Source organism: Hemicordylus capensis, chromosome 1 (genome assembly GCF_027244095.1).
Source record: "Hemicordylus capensis ecotype Gifberg chromosome 1, rHemCap1.1.pri, whole genome shotgun sequence".
NCBI classification, from domain to species: Eukaryota; Metazoa; Chordata; class Lepidosauria; order Squamata; family Cordylidae; genus Hemicordylus; species Hemicordylus capensis.
In genome coordinates this window covers 365085505-365103230 of record NC_069657.1, presented here as the reverse complement: position 1 = coordinate 365103230, position 17726 = coordinate 365085505, and the positions used below count along the sequence as shown (strand labels likewise).

The window sequence follows — 17726 nt, the reverse complement described above, 5'->3', positions numbered from 1 at the left end:
GCTCTTCCACTGCGCTGTAGCCCAATCCCCTAAGGCAGTGATCCCTGACCTGTGGCCTCCAGATGTTGCTGAACTACAAATCCCATAATCCCCAGCAACATAAAGTGGAAGCCCCCAGGCTGGGAACCACTGCCCTAAGGGGAATATTTTACAGTGCTCACATGTAATCTCCCATGAAGCAAAAGGGTTCATGACTGCTATCATAAAACCTGTTCTCCTTCTGGTCTAGCCACTGCTGTAAGTACATATCTACAAACTGGGGCAGTGGGTCAGTTTCTCAACCATAGAGTGCCATCTGCACATAATCCAAGAACAGTTGATGATTGACTGGAAGGCAATGTTTGCAACATTCTTTTGAGGACTTTATTTATTTATTTATTTATTTGTTTGTTTAACGTATTTGTATACTGCCCAAAACTTACATCTCTGGGCAGACTTTAAGGTCCTAGAGATGGAGAATGATAGTATGTCTGAACTGGAAAGAATAACCATGCTAGTCTGTCCAGCTATTCACTAGCAAGCCTGGGAAGAAGGACAATTGCAGCTTTTCAGCAACTGCAGAGGCACAATTCTTTGTCGACCAATTAAGCCAACTTACACTTGTTCAGTCACCTTTGGTGATGGAAGAACCTCCCTAATCCTTTACCTGAGAAGTCTACAAAGCCCAAGACACCTGGATGAAAGCTAACCTATCAGATCTGGTAATGCATAAGAGAGCAGAAACCTGTATTCTTAATCTGTGAGGTCAGGGTTTGACAATCTTCTTGCTCATAGCAATGGATCTTTGGGCACCTCTCCTAACACAGTTCTGGCAGTGACAAGGCAGAGGTGGGCTAGAATAGGAGGATTTCACTGAGGAGTCATATTATGAGGATTTACAGTATATTATTTTCAACAGGCTTGGAAGTGGGTCTTGGGTCCTGTGATATTATACATCTGTGAAAGGCTTATTAGGTTTTGGAGGTTTCAGCAAGATGTTGTCATTACAAAGGTGTGTATACACTTTATTATCTGTGTTAAAATCAAAATGTATGACTATCTTGCTTCATTGGAAGAAAGTTCTATTTCCTGTTTGGTCTATTCCACATTCTGTTCAGAAGTTCATTTTCATTATCATATTCATGAGCATTTCACTCTTGCCTTCCTCTCATAATATTGCTTTTTTTAAAAAAACAAACACGGTTTTTCTGCAAGAGCAAATCTGAAACTTATTTAAAGATATGGAACATAACCATGGTGGATGCAGGGGGCTTCTAGATTAAAAAGCGTTAGGCATCCAGGAGCAAATTGTAGCTAATATTTGTATATTCAGATTCAAATCAGTCACCAGTCATCAGTGTTGATTGTGCAACTAGTTCTCTATGTTATAGCTAGGACCTTGGCAGCATCAGCTCTCAGCTGCAATGTCTCATAGTGACCACTGGGGGTTTTACGGTCATGGATAAAAGTGCTGGACTGCTCTCTCTTTGTTCTTCCAGTGTTAGTCTCCATTTTGTCTCTCCAGAGATGGCTGTTTGTTTAGTCTCTCTCCCCCCTTCAGCCTTAAGCTCAGCTTTCCTATCCTTTTGTAGCTTCTAAATAAATCCTTGTAGTTATTCAATACTCAAGAACTGTCTCAAGACCTCTTGCTTTGCTGCTTTCTCCCCAAACTGATTTTGCTCTGCTATTTGGGTACTGAACTGCCATTCTTCCCCTACACTCGAGTTAGCCGGAGTTAATTATTGCAGCCGATACTCCAAGATTTGTATTCACATGGTGATAATTCTAGCGTGCCTAATACTGTTCCTATCATTGCTGAGAATGGTGGCTGAGAGGTTTACAAGAACACTTTTAAAATTGCAGATTGAATTTTATGATCATTTCTGCAAAGGATCATTTCTGTTCTTTATGTTAATTTCTCTTCCTCTCAGAGGAGAAGTCCTCTATTAGATGTTCTATATAATTCAGATGTTATAGGATTACAATCCATCTAGCTCAGTATTGTCTACTTGGATTAGCAGCAGCTCTCCAGGTTTAAGGACAGGAGCCTCCCCCCCCCCCGCCCCGCGTCCTATCTAGAGATGCCAGGGGTTGAACCCGAGGCCTTCTGCATGCTAAGGAGATGCTCTACCACTCCCACCCTTCATTCAGTTTAAGATATGAAAGATGTTTCTTCACACTATAGCCGTGGGCATGTAGATATCCCTTTCAGACCTTCCACTGAGGTGAGATTCCGCTCCCCATTCCACACATTCAATCTATATATGAAAGGAAGATCTGAAGAGGTCTTTGGTATCATTTAAATTATGGCCAAGATAGGTCTTGGGCTACGTTGGTTATACATTGTCTTGAATTTATTTGGTGCAAAATGACCAAAGTCCACATTAGCAAGGGCTGGAAAGTCAGCAGCATAGAAATGTAGGAAGCTTCTTTATAACAAGTTAGTTTAATATTGTCTACACTGACTGGTAGTGGCTCTTCAAGGTTTCGGGTAGGAGTCTTTCCCAGCCCTGGGTGAAGATGCCAGGGATTAAACCTGGGACCTTCAGCATGCAAAGCAAATACTCTACCTCTGAGCTACAGCCCCATCCCAACAAAGGAGGTAACAAGATACAGTTCCATAGCATCCAGCCTCAAACCCTTTTAGGAACATAGGAAGCTGCCATATATCGAGCCAGACCATGAGTCCATCTCATTATTGTCTGCACAGACTGGCAGCGGCTTCTCCAAGCTTGCAGGCAGGAATCTCTCTCAGCCCTATCTTGGAGATTATGCCAGAGAGGGAACCTGGAACCTTCTGCTCTTCCCAGAGTGGCTTCATCCCCTAAGGGGAATAACTTACAGTGCTCACACATCAAGTCTCCCATTCATATGCAGCCAGGGCAGACCCTGCTTAGCTAAGCGGACAAGTCAGGCTTGCTACCAAGAGGACCAGTTCTCCTCTCAAGAGTTCTCAAGACAGTTCTCTTTTTCCTTGCCAGTCTGCTGTCCTCCTCCTTTTTTATGAGACAAAACAGCTTTTGTAAGTCTGCTGAGTCCCACTTTCTTCTGCCAGTGGTTTAAACCACACACAGAAAGGAAAGCATAACATAATGAAGGATACAAAGGACAATGACACTGACCAACAAAGAAAGGACTGGATTCCACAGACATGCAGTGGATCAGTGGACTTTATTAGAGCAGGAACAGGGCTTCTTTTGCTCCTGCCAGGGGGCAACATCAGGGGTCAGCCAAGTTGGGCACTGGCCATCAGAAGCCAAGCACAGGACCATCAGCCAAGTTGGGCACAGAACCATCAGAAGGCCCACAGCCCATCCCTGAGCCCAGTGCTAGCCTTGAGAGTTGGGCAGTGGCAGCAATTCAGAGTGCTTCACAGTGACAGTCTTAAAAAAACCCCACTCACAACCAATACTGTAATGCAATATGCTTGTCTCATCAATATGTTACTGTGATGCAATGATGGGGCAGACCCCTTCTATTGTGTGTTTGTTTGTTTTTAAAGATGGCAGCAGCCAGCACGGTCACTATGAAGTGCTCCACACTGCTGCCACCCTGCCTTCCACTTAGGTTATCCTCCCACAAGGAGGCGACATCAAGGGTTGGACAAGTCAGGCACTAGTGATCAGCCCTGAGGACATTCCCAGTGCCTGACTTAGCTGAGAGCCTGGACAATGGCGGAATAGCATGTACAGCCGAAATGACTTGATTAGCAAGCCAGAGGTTGCTGGTTCAAATCCCCGCTGGTATGTTTCCCAGACTATGGGAAACACCTATATCAGGCAGCAACGATGTAGGAAGATGCTGAAAGGCATCATCTCATACTGCACGGGAGGTGGCAATGGTAAACCCCTCCTGTATTCTACCAAAGACAACTACGGGGCTCTGTGGTCGCCAGGAGTCAGCACCAAACTGACAGAAAGCTTTACTACTGATAAGTAGGAGATGGAGAAATAGATAGATATTAAAATGTTGGTTATCATTTGACTGTGGCTTAGGTAGTGTCTCATTCTTCTGGAGTTCTGGAGCTTCAGATGAGGAAACATGGCTTTCAGATGGAGGCTGGTCAGTACATTTTTCTCCAGTGTCCTCTTATATCACAGCTGGAGTGGCACCCTTTCACTCTCACATCAGCCCCTGAAGATGACTTTTTCAGTGTACATATACGTTCAGTTGGAGATTGGACAGAAGCCCTTTTCAATGCCTTTGGAGCAGAAGAAAAAGTCTTTAAAGAGCCCTGGAAGCTGCCAAGGTTTGATAACTAATTACAGTGTTGCAACTTGTCATTTTGTTTTGATTAGCTTAAGATTTGTGAAGCATTTTTACATATCAAAATATAGTATAAATTATAATTATAGTTGTAGGAAAATGCAGAGTGTATGCTGCCTTAGTGACAGAAAAATATATCCTATCTAAATGTTTTCCTCTAGAAGGGCAACTTAAATTATGTTACTTACAAAATCTTAGAAATATTGCTGGGCATGGAAATGATCCTAGCCAGTACCTATTGTTTTCAGTGGGAAAGCTAGGCAGTCCCTTACTGGCGAACTTTGGACTCAATGGTATTCACTTTTGAGTGACAGGACTGACAAAATCAGTGACAGCCATTCAACACTGGCACCCTCCTAGGCACACTTTTGAATGGGACTGCACTTAAGATCACAGAAATGAACAGGACTTAATTGTACAATTAATGATCTATAATTTTGTATTGCTCCAGATAAGACTAAATTGCTCCAGATAAGAGTGAAATGTATTAATATAAACCCAGATCCTGTATTTTAAATTTTGTGAATGTATGCTGCTAAATCACTTTTAATCCAGTGAAAGAGGGATTAGGTTTTTAAAATATCCAATTAAAATATATTAGAGGATTTAAGGATAGTGTTTAAGAAGAGGGGTTTCATTCCAGCTCTAGTTGTGCAGAACTAGTTCTATGCCCAGGTATTGGCTCCAGATAAGGATGTGGAACCTTGTCCTAATCAAAAGATGCATCTAGCCAGTCCAGTGGGGTTTGAACTGCTCAGCAGGATGCATGTCCATATTCACATCAGTTGTGCAAACAGAAGCCTGATTCTGCATGCAGCTCCCTCTCCCTGGATTGGGACAAATTGGTTTTACCTAAAATATCCTTTTTGCTCAGACATTCATTTTAATATATTTATGAATATTCCTTCCCCATCCTCCAATTTTCACTCCTTCACTATGTAGCAAGAAGTTTTCAAACTGATGAAACACATTTCAAAATTAAATCAGTTCCTCTGTGCTTTAATCTGCACACTGTAAAAAAAAAACAAGATTTTAAAACCAGGATGCATGTTAGTAAATCAAAATTAAGTATGCAAATGCTGCCTCTAAATTTGGGCATGCAATTAAGTGACTAATCAGATTTCAGAAATCCTTAACATTGCAATTGGATGCTTAAATAAATGGCCAAGTCCCTTACCCACATGCCCCTCTTGCTGTCTTGCACTGTAATGAATAGGTTCCTTGGTATCCAAATTGCACTCATTGAAAGCTGGGTGCTTTTTCTTGGAGTAAAAGCAATGGAATCATCATTTTAGGAAATGCAGGCCTGCTATATTTTGTACTTTAACATATTGGCTGGCATCCTGACTAAATTTCCTAGAGGAAGTGCTACTGAAATTTAGTGGTCCTTTAGAGTAGTGCTTTGAAGTAAATTATACAGTACAACTAATTTAGTCAGGATGTCAACTGCTATTATGCAGTTGTGATATTATTAGTTTAACTATTATTGCAGACTAGCTGTGGATGGACCCTTTGGAGCTGCAGCAACAGATGTCTTTCAGTATCAAATTAGTGTGTGCATTGCAGCAGGGATAGGGGTTACTCCCTTTGCATCCATTCTGAAGTCTATATGGTACAAGTGCTGCAATCTAAATACTGAACTGAGACTGGAAAAGGTAGGTGATACCTTGGTTTTAATTTCCTTTGTAAAGCTGCTTTTATATCATCTGCTGGCTTGCAGGATAAATATAGTCAGCATTATTGTGCTTGGAAATTCTCAGTTGTCTTCTGCTAATACCCCAATTCTGTTAATCTGTGACATCATGCATCTAGCCTGGGAGACCAAGCACTGTCTGGCCTCCCCCTGCCAAAGCAAACTCCCTCTAGCTGCTTATTCCTATTGATGAATTACACACATGGTTGCAGTGGCCTCTGTGGCTTCTGGTGTGTCCCCCAAATCCTCAGCACAAGCCTGTTCCTTGCTCAGGGTGGATTGTCATTGAATCATTTGTTGAGCTGTGGCAGTGGACACGCATTGGTGCAAAGGCAGCTGAAGTCTGCTAGTGTTAGGATGTGATCTGAATTAAACAAGTCACTTCCATGTTCTTTAAAGTCCACACATAATGGATGAGGAACAGGGAGTAGCTCTACTGTTGCTTGCCATAATGCATGGCAGATGTGCACTTCAGCATCAGAGAAGAAGAGCGCACACTTCAAAGAACGCAATCAAATTAAATAAAGGGAAATACATTTTATTTTAAAAAGCAAAGTGTTTTTGCTTTTTAAAAGGGAGGCTAGATGAGTGCTTGAACACTAGAGTGGTGAGGAATTGTGCTGCTTGTCATGTATAATTATGCTTGTCACTGCAGTCTCCACAGTGACACACATACAGTCATATTCTACACAAGATATGCAATTGCAATGGACACTCTGGCTGAGAAAATTGAGACCGTACTTTTCTGGCAACCATTTTTGTGCACTTAAGGCTTGGAAAATGTAGAATCCCCCAAACAAACGTACTGACTGACAAATGGTGGTATCTGAATCCCTGCAACAACACTGTGGCATTATAGCTCCCATTCCAGAGATAGGGAACTGATGGTAATTGGTCATAAAGAGCTGGAGTAATATGGTGGCTAAAACTGTTGAGATGTGGTCTAACAAGCTCTCAGTTCAAATCTCACATCACTCATTAGGTGGTCTTAGGCAAGCCCAGGGATGTAGCCACTGTTGGACTGCCAAGGTCTTGGGGCTGCCACAGCCTCCTCCCCCAGGGCATGAAGCACGTGAAGTGCTCACTGGCTGAGAGCAGGGGAGGGTTGCACATGCACATCCTCCCTCTCAGATCCTAGCTATGTCCCCTGCATCAGCATCAGATGCATGCTGACGCATGGGCATGACCAAGGACCAGAAATGGGGAGTGTGCCATCTCTTGCCCACCAGCTCACAGTCTGCTTTCTTTCCCGCCCTCGCTCAGAGAATATAAGCAACCAATCCACCTCACAGGATTGTTGTAAGGATTGTTGAGCTAAAGTGCTGTATTTACCTGAATCCAAGACTAGGTTTTCCCCCAAGTTCTTTGATGTTAGAAACTGGGGGATTAGGCTTTGAACACTCAGCAAGTGTTATATAAATGCTAAGTACAATTATTTAGGAACATAGGAAGCTGCTATATACTCAGTCAGACCATTGGTCTATCTAGCTCAGTATTGTCTTCACAGACTGGCAGCGGTGTCTCCAAGGTTGCAGACAGGAATCTCTCTCAGCCTTATCTGGGAGAAGCCAAGAAGGGAACTTGGAACCTTCTGCTCTTCCCAGAGTGGCTCCATCCCCTGAAGGGAATATCGTACAGTGCTCACACTTCTAGTCTCCCTTTCATATGCAACCAGGGCGGACCCTGATTAGCTAAGGGGACAAGTCATGCTTGCTACCACAAGACCAGCTCTCCTCTCCATATAATCTGCCAAAGTCCACCCAAGAGGGTTCTTGGCTTGGAAGATATGTGAGCACTGCATCTCTGTGGGCCAAGGCTCTCATGATATCATATCACTAGAAGCAGTTTTGATTAAGCATTAAGAACATCTGTGACTGACCTTTAGAAGTAGTAGTTGTGATTTTCAAAAATCTAGCTAAACCATATATGAATGCATGCCGGAATATGTTTAAAAACAATACTCAGGGAACTCTGCACTGTCGATGCTGGATAGAAAATCAAGTATCAATTTACACCTGAGGACAGTAGCCTGCTATAAGATTAGCCACTTACCTCCAAATAAATAATGTAAGAGCCATATCGGACCCCGATGAAAGCTTGCACTTTGTTGAATGGTTTTACTTTCCCTTGACAGGTTTATTTCTATTGGATTTGCCGAGATCCATCTGCCTTTGAGTGGTTTGCTGATCTCCTGTGTTCACTGGAAGCACAAATGGTTGAGAAAGGGAAAGCCCATTTTCTGAGCTTTCACATATTTCTTACCAGCTGGGATGAAAGTCAGGTATAAATGAAATCTTATGGGACTGAGTTACTGAATCTTACTTTTCCAGGACTGCAGCCTAAGGAGCAGTAATCAAGTGAATGCTTAATCGCTTGAAACACGGCTTCCTTAAAGCAAATGGTTACATTTGTCTTCTGAAAGTATCCATCCCAGAAACAGTGCCAAGGAGTCACAGGAAACCCCTTCTTTCTCTGTAGTAGCAAGAGCACCCAGATCTGCTATTTCCTGTGTGCTCTTGATTGGACAGTTCAGAACTTTGGGACTGAATCACAGTTTCATATCCTGGCTTGTTCCTAAATTACACTTAGAACAAGCTACTATTTGTCAGGTCTGGACACCTCGGTTTGTTCTAAGCCATGCTCAGAAATAGAAACCTTCCTCACCTCACGGGTGAATGTTGTGTGGAATCAGGATTAAACCATCTGTGTGATGTTTGAAGTGGGCCTCCCTCTCTCATAAGAACATAAGAAAAGCCCTGATGGATCAGGCCAAAGCCCATTCAGTCCAGGTGGCCAATCAGGTCAACTTGGAAAATCTGCTAGTGGGGAAGAGAGGGCAACTGCCTCTTCTCTTGGCGCTCCCTAACACCCAGTGCTCAGGAGCATGCTACTTCTGCTCTTACTTGGGGGTGGCCAACCTGAGGTTATCCAGCTACTGTGGCACTACAACTCACCTGATCTAGCTCCTCTTTCTCTCTCTTTCTCTTTCTCTTCACTGCTTCCTTGTCTCCCTTCCAGGGTGCTTTCCAGATTAGACCCTAAAATGGGGTCAGGACATATCTCTGACGTGTCCTTCCACACTTTCTGTGTTGTGACACCGCAGTCCCAACACTGACTGCAGGGTGCAGTTCATATGTCGGATGCCTTGTTTTGAATTTAATCACTGTGATTTAGTGCTATGACATGGTTTATCTGGTGTAAAAAAGGTGTTGTTTTTCTGGGTTGTTAGTTTTTGCAAGACTGCTCCTGCTGCAGGTTTTACATTTTGACTGTGATTTGCCTGAAGGAGGCATTTAGCCACTTTTGAGTGTGCCGTGGTGGCTCAGCTTGCCGCCAGTCTACCCAGCTCACTGCCATTGCAGACCCTCTCCTTGTGTTACTTTACTACTGTTGCCACCAGCTATATATCAGTCTCTACTGAGTTCTCATCAGGTCCCTCTATTGATGTGGGAAGGGTGTCAACAACCCCAGTTGCTTGGAAACAGGAAGGCACTTGGGAGTTATAGTCAAAGCAAGCTAAACATGATTCAGGCTTGTCTTTCTGTTTTCTAAGGACTAGGGCAGATACTCACTGCCCGCTAAATTCCTTAACTATGCTAGCATATGCAAAAGTGGTGGTGGTGGTGATGATGATGAAGAAGATGATGCAAGGCAGACATAAGGTTAAGAGGCATGGGTTTACAACTGGGATATGGGGGGGCAAGGGGGAATAAAGTGGGGGTGAAGAAAGGGGGCTGAGCTGGGGTAGCAGGTAGTTGTTCAAAGCCCTCCATCATTCTATTGAATAGATTCAACAAGATGAATTTTAACACATATGCAGTCAGTTACCCATGTGGAACTTTTTAATCATGTGGGTCTTCTCCATACCAGCACCACACTTTGCTCCTGACTGGGCAGATCTACATGAAATGTGAATTGCAGATATTATGGTGTCCCAGCATGTGAAAAATTGGGCCAATCATGCCACCACCATAATGTATGAAGATGTCCTAAGATCCAGATTGTTTATATGCTTCCTTGTACTTGTATTTCCACCATTAACCTATACTTCTATTCATATGGTACTATTATAGCTTTCTCTTGTTGATTCTAAAATAGTGGCCTTTGGGGTTTGTTACAATTTAGGCTACTCATATTGCCTTACATTATGATGAAAAAGTGGATATAATTACTGGCTTAAGACAGAAGACCTTCTATGGAAGACCAAACTGGAACATTGAATTCAGACACATAGCAGAAAATCATCCTAGGTAAGGCAAATTAGCAAATAATCTAATTATACTGAGTCTCCTCAGTGTAAAAGGGAGGGAGTGGGGGAGTTTGTACCTCCTTAAAACTGACCCTTTTAAAAATAATTTAAGTCAGGTTCCTATGCTGAAAGCATCTTTTATGTGTTATAAAGCTTTAGATGAAGAAATCTTGGATAGACAATGCCAATAAAATCTAATTTTTAGACAAGAAAATCTAATATTTAGAAGTATTTCAATATCTTGGCATTTGTCCAGCTATAATTGAAAGACACAATCCAATTATTGTTCGGCACAAAGGACAAAGTAACATTAATATCCCTTGAAAATGGTAATTAAAGAGATAAACAGTGAGGCCTTTTTCTTATGATGTCAAGGATGTGTTTGTTCCCTGCCATAATTGGCTGTGGGTGTATAGACAATGCTCTTTATGTTATTAGTTCATCTCATCATGGAAGGCCTATGCTGAACTCAGGAGGTCTGTTAGGAAAAGCTTAGCAAAGCTTCTTCATTCCCAAAAGCCTCTGAAGCAATCATTCCGACTTTTTTTGCCTTCATCTACCAGAAAACCTTCCAGACTGTAGTGCTAACTCTGTGAACCAAAAATGTGCCACGGGGGAAAAAATAGTTTTAAAATATGTTTAAAATGAGAACAATTGGGAAGGGTGCATATCAAATATAAAATCATTGAAAAGGAAGGTTTCCAGTGAACTACCTAATCCAAGGATGGCCAACTTCTTTTTTTTACATGAAATTAAGGTTTTAAAGTTTTTTTTCCATACAATAATTAAGGGATGGCCAGGTTTTAACTTATTAGAGGCCATTGGACATTAGCTGCTGTGATCAAACATGGTAAGATAAAAAGTCTTCATTTTAGGCCCATAATATTCATGCCTAAAAAATACTTTTCTCCTTCCTATGGCATTTTTTCAAGCACAAATTAAAGAATTCAAAAAGCAGTGTTTCTTTTTTTGCTTTTCAAAGAGCCGCTGTGGGGTACCCAATTTGTATTAGCATTAACCCTTTAATATTTTCCTATTGAAAATCCACCCTGAAGCATTTATTTGTCCCCAAGCACACTACAAAAAAGAAAGGGATTTTTGGTGGGAAATGGACATACAGGATGGGCATGGCTGGGAATAGGTATTACTTGCAAAAGTAAAAGATGATGATGATGATGATGATGATGATGATAATGATAATGATAAAGATAAAGATAAAGATAAATATATCACTTTTCAAAATAGATTAATATCATTTATTGGTTTCTGTACCACTCAGTCTATCAGCTCGGGGTGGTTCACAACAAGCAAAACAAAGACATAATTAATTAAATCCAACAAAATTATCAGAAACTAAAATAGCTTAAAAGAATTTAAAAACAGTTTTAAAACCTTGGAAGGCCAGACCAAAAAAGTGAGTTATGTGCACTTTCTCTCTCTGTTTCTCTATCACATGCACACATACATACCTCCTTTCAGAAGTTAACTTTTTTAACTTGGCAGGATAAAACAGTTTCTGGTCTAACCTAGCCCCATGCCCTAATGCAGGATTGCAGCTCTCTTTCCCAGATGTACCTTGCCTTCCACAAGGTTTGTTTCCAATCACACTCCATAAAATCAAGATCACACTCTTCTGATTTTCTGTGAAAGAAGAATATGTGTAAGCATGAATGCCTTCAAAGTATCTGAGGAAAACTTTTGAAATTAATCTGTACATCTTGTCTTTCTTGACAGTGACAGCATTGGTGTTTTCTTTTGTGGACCTAAAACTCTCTCTGAAAATCTTCAAAAAATGTGCAAATGGTATTCTTCTGCTGATCCTAGAGGTGTTCAGTTTTATTACAACAAAGAAAGTTTTTAGGCCTTCGGTTACATTGCTTCAGTTGCCCCACAATCCCGAATGGTGACAATTTCCAGGAGTTTACAACACAATTTGGATTCTGGTTTCCTTTGCAGATTGATATCTTTGTAATGTTTGTTTTATGCACAATGTATAAGCTGAGCACTAGATGAAGTTAAAACAGATCATTCTCAAAAATCAGCAACAGATGGCATCTAAGAGGCCAATCTCTGCATCCTGAAATGCTGGAGCTTCTTGCCTTGGTTGCCCCATTTGAGGTTCTCTCTAAAACCCTTCCTTGAGTTTCTCACTTAGCAGCCACTTGCTGTTTCTTTCACTGACTTTCACATACCTTCAGGGAAGCGGGAAAGGGAGATGAGGTAAGCCTACACTTTCCCATGAATCTCTGCCAGGAGGCTCTATGCCTCCACACATGGCTCTATGCCTCGGGGTATCTGAAGAGCGAATCTGCCAGCAGATTCAAGGCATTTTAATTTGAGGGATTAGATGGACCATTCGCATAGCCATTAGCACCTTCTTCCTTCAGTATCTCCAGCAACACCTTTGGAGAAAGCAGAAGCCCCAGAATTTTTTTCCAAAAGCTGCTGGAAATAGAGGATTTTTTTTTACCCCGGACATAACTCAGGCTAAGCAGGAATTCCCAGCCTCCCTTTGGAGAAAAACCATGCCCTGTCTGTCCTGGTCCCTGATAGTCTGCAGGGAGGTCCGGCTCAATCCAGTGGATATGTGGACTGGCACACTCCAATCAGGAGTGGATTCGGCGGTGGGGTTGGGGGGAGCCCTGTTTGTAAAATCTCCAGGAGGTGGAAAGTATGTGACTCTCACATGTTTCCCAGTGGTGTCCTTTTCTAGTATGGGAGCCATTCAGGGTAATTCAGAGTCACTAATGGTGATTAAATTACAAAAGAATGGCCAGACAGCTAACAACCTGCAATTTCACAACACTTCTTTTAGAAATTGTAATTGACATCTACAGGTGGCCCTCATTATCCATGGTTTTGGCACTTGTGGTTTCGCATATCTGCAATATATACCCAACCTCATTATCTGCAGTAAGCGGCAGACATTTTGCAAGCCTAAGGGAGCTTTTGGGACCTTTTTTGAGCCATTCCTGTGGAACTTATTGGAGCTTCAGGAACTCCTCCAAACCCATCAAGGGCTTTCCCAAACATGGCTGTTACCTCGAATCTCCACTGGAAGAGAGTGTATGCATTCACACATCGGCCAGATTTACCCTACAGTCCATGTGAGATCTTTGGAAGCACCCCACAACCAAATTGTGCTTTCCCTTCTGAATTCTAGTTTGTCCCGATGTATTTCCAGGTTTTAAAAAGTGGTTTTTTAAAACAAAGTTTTCCCTATACACTCGAGCAGCTGCCAGGGAGAGGTGCTGAGATAGAGTCTTCACATAATCATTAACATGATAAGAGCAAAGCACTCTTTAGAAATGCAAATAGAACTGCCTTGCCTAGATGCAAAAGACTGGAAAAAACAGTTTTCAGGAAGTAAAACTTTGAAATGTATAGTTTGAAATGTATAGTTACTAAACCTCTGTGTATGTTCAGGTTGACTTTTTTGAACAATATTAGTCTGCTTGCTTAAGGTTTTCGCTGGTTTAAAAAGAGGTTTAACAAACGAACTGCTGTAAAGCACATTACGGATATGTTGGTTAAAAGGGGGCTGTGGCGTCTGCCACCTCTGGGAAGCCAAAATGCCATTGGCTGGAGGGAAAACACGGAGGCACGCAGTGTGAGCCTGCACAAAAAGAAAACCCGAGAGCAGAGGGGAAGGGCTGCTTCCCTAATGCTGAAAGTCTAATTCAAAGTGGCTTCACTCATTGGATACTCTGAGAGCTGGAAGCCCTGTGTCAGAAAGCTCCAGGAGGAGCTGACAGAAGATGGATTGGCAAACATCATCTCAGCAGCTCCTGAGAGTAAGAAAGAAGAGGAGAAAAGGCAGGAGATGCTCCCCAAGCCCTTCACCACAAAGGAGTTGTCTGAGAGTCTGCAACTGGGGACTGCCTTGGTGGACAAGGTCTGCAAACTTGATCCCCTGATGGAGTGCAGCATCAAGTTCAAAAGGCAGCTGGAGGCTGCTTCGCAACCCTATAAGGGCACCTACCAGGCTCTGCAAAGCAAGACCAAACAAAGAACCATCATCAGCTACTTTGAAAAGGTAGCCACACCCAGCACCACAGCTCTGGAATCATTATTAGGGATGTGCATGAACCTGTTCGGAGGCTCTTTTATGGTTCTCCAAACAGGTTCAAACACCCAGCGGTTTAGGTGGTTTGCAGGTGGGGCGGGGGATGACGACGGGTTACTTCCGGTCCGAGGAGAGGACAGGGTGGTAGGGAGGTACGCTGACGCCCCACCGGACCAGTTTTACAGAGAGCGCCGGTGGGGAAAATGCAGATGGGGGGGTAAATGCACCCTCCCCCGCCTTCAAACTGGCCCCTGCCGGTTCTGTGCACATCCCTAATCATTATTGGAAAGTGACACCTCCACTTTCTACAGCTTCAAGGAGGAGGAGGATGACAATGACAATGCTGGAAGCAGGTCTACCTCTTCTGCTATCTGATCTGTGCACCAAGCAGAAGACTGGAGCTGGAGTGATGGCGCACCACCACAGTGGAGTGAGCTAACTCCTCTGCATTTGATTTTTGATTTTTGCTGCTGCAGGCCAGAGACTGGAGAGACCTGGAGTACTGTAAACTCCAACTGTGGAGCAGTAGAGTGAGGTAACTCCTCTGCTTTTGTTTCATTTAATCCAATTAATTTTGTGCTGCCTGTTCGGCCAACCTTCCAACCAACCAGGTCAAGGGGCTTGTGCTACTAAGTGCTGGACTTCAACAGAGGAGTGAAGAAACATCACGGTCGGTTATGCATTACTGGTGAAGCTGGGTATCATTGTGGGAAAGCTAAGGTGGCCAACGTACAGTGCTGTGCTTATTTCTGCTTTTACCCTGTCTTCTTAGTGATTTTTTTCTGTGTGCGCATCATTTTTCTGGGACCTAACCCCCAATTCCCTTTGACTTTAAGTTTCATTATTTGCAGTTTTGTTATCTACAGTTGTAGGCCAGAACGAATAAAGAGGGCCACCTGTATGTGCTTTGTACATAGGAACATAGGAAGCTGCCATATACCAAGTCAGACCATTGGTCTATCTAGCTCAGTATTGCCTACTCAGACTGGCAGCGGCTTCTCCAAGGTTGCAGGCAGGAGTCTCTCTCAGCCCTATCTTGGAGATGCCAGGGAGGGAACTTGAAACTTTCTACTCTTCCCAGAGCAGCTCCATCCCCTAAGCGGGATATCTTATGGTGCTCACACTTCTAGTCTCCCATTCAAATGCAACCAGGGCAGACCCTGCTTAGCTAAGGGGACAAGTCATACTTGCTGCCACCAGACCAGCTCTCCTCACCTGCCCTTCTCCTTTGCTTCTGTGGACTTAGATGCAATTATACCAGTTTAAATGCATAACGTCACTATATTGCTTTGAGGGAGGATTAAAAAAAATCAGTAGTAAAGGGAAGTTCTCACCTGCTCCAACAATCTCATGATAAAGCCTGGTGGCAAGAGATGTACCCCAATTCTATTCTTTCTTTGCTAGGTTAATAAGTAGCCCCAAGCACTGATCTTATAATTAAACATCAGGACTATATGTCCTGGCTACTGCCTGACTATTATAGAAGGCAAATGATGCAGCTAAAGAAGCTAACTACATTTGGCCTACAGAGAAAAGGAGATATGCTAATCATTTTCAAGCTACATATAATAATAATTGTTATATAGAAATAGTAATATGTCATAACCAAGTGATTGGCAAGGCTATGTAGGTCAACAGTGGGAATCTATATTAACTAAAGGGCTGGGTGGGTTTATGGGGGCACCATTGCAGCTTCCTAGGAACTGACCTCCACCATTTACCTGAATGTTGCCGCTCCCATGGAATTTAGAGGGAGCTCTCACTGTAATGGCGGGAGAAGGCTCATGGAGGTATCAGCCCATGGCCCATGGAGGTATTGCTGATGGTGGTAAGGCTTGTAAAGGCATCAACCCCATAGCCTTTAGGGATGAGTGGAGGTGGAGAAAATGGCCTCCTTGCCGTGTGGCCTCTGTTTCAGCTCTTTACATCAGCTGCAGCCTCAAAAAGGACAGTTGCATGCATCTGGAATGGCTCAAGAGATGTAAGAGCTTTCTTGGCAAGAGTCAACTAGGATTCCAGGTGCCCCCTTCCCTGAATGAGTGAGGGCTGACTTGCGTAAAGGGTGCCAGCAGATCCTTTGCCTGTATGGTATAGGTGCCACATAGTTTATAAAGGTATAGAAAAGGTTGAGCATTTTGTAAGATTTTAGAAGGAACTAAAGTAGTATGAGAATATAACATAAGAAGAGCCCTTCTGGAGAGATTAAGGGTCCATCTAGTCCAGCATCCTATTTCTAATCATTGCCAACCAGATGCCTCCAGAAAGCCGAGAGACAGGCAGAGCTATACTTTGCTATTTGCTGGGCTTCAAAGGACCAGCAAATAAATGCTGCTTATGGATATACTAACTCAAGACACTGAGCCACATATGAAGCAATGGAACAACTGCACATAGCTAGATGGAGATTGCTGCAAGAGTAGAAGTGAAGCATGTGGGACAAAGTGTGGTTTTCTTTTCCTTTGGAAAATGTTATAGCTCAGACTACATTCATGGGTGCTGGTATGTTTCCCAGACTATGGGAAACACCTATATCGGGCAGCAGTGATATAGGAAGATGCTGAAAGGCATCATCTCATACTGCACGGGAGGAGGCAATGGTAAACCCCTCATGTATTCTACCAAAGACAACCACAGGGCTCTGTGGTCGCCAGGAGTCGACACCGACTTGACGGCACACTTTACCTTTTACTGTACATTCATGAGAAAGGAAATCTCTCCTGAGAAACCCTTTAGATCCCGTCCTATAAGATCAGTTCAGCCACAGAATAAACTGGAGAGGTGATAGAGCTGGTATCTCCCTTAGTTGGAGGATTTCAATGGAAGTGCCAAATGACAGATCCTTTGGATGCAGGATTCCACACAGATTCCTCCTCATAGAGCAGGGGGATTAAATTAGTTCATGTTCTTTCTATTCTCCGATCCATTACTACTTTTCTCTACCTCATTCACTCCATCTATCTTCCTGACTTTAGCTCTTTCCACCTCTGGTACTTCTCCAACTTTACTCCTTCTTTCACAGCAGTGCTGATTTTCTCTAGTTTGGTCATTGATAAACCATTGATAATGTGTTTAGGGAGCATAATACTCATGTACTTCACGATGAAATTTTTGTTTCAAAATGGGAAAAAAGAACCGACAAAGACTCCCAAGAATTAATACATAGTAGATTTGCTCAACAGTAAACAAAAGTATTACATTTGTACTGAGGTGTAAAATACAGATCAAGGGGATCAGATAATGCATTTACTGATCCATGCAATAAAATCTGAAGTACAAAACATCCCATGTGTGTCACCAGATGAACAAGACAAATGACAACATTATACATACACGCACGCAGGCACAAGGGGGAAAAACACTAGAAAAGACAGGATAGTATATAGGGGAAGAAAACCCTACATACAGATAAAATTATTGCTGAACACTACAGGTATAGTTTATAATCTTCCATTTCGGGACTGAATTTGTATGGA

The 17726-nt window shown here is 42.7% G+C and overlaps 1 protein-coding gene across 1 annotated transcript in view; it reads left to right on the top strand.

Moving 5' to 3' along the window:
- NOX3 (NADPH oxidase 3) overlaps positions 1–12048 on the top strand; it is a 340950-nt gene extending 328902 nt beyond the window's left edge. Inside the window, exons 8-13 of the mRNA XM_053293552.1 lie at positions 899–991; positions 3975–4228; positions 5738–5900; positions 8073–8219; positions 10064–10188; positions 11922–12048. Coding sequence (XP_053149527.1) covers positions 899–991; positions 3975–4228; positions 5738–5900; positions 8073–8219; positions 10064–10188; positions 11922–12048 — 909 coding nt within the window. The remainder of the gene's footprint in view (positions 1–898; positions 992–3974; positions 4229–5737; positions 5901–8072; positions 8220–10063; positions 10189–11921) is intronic.
- Positions 12049–17726: the final 5678 nt, after the last annotated feature.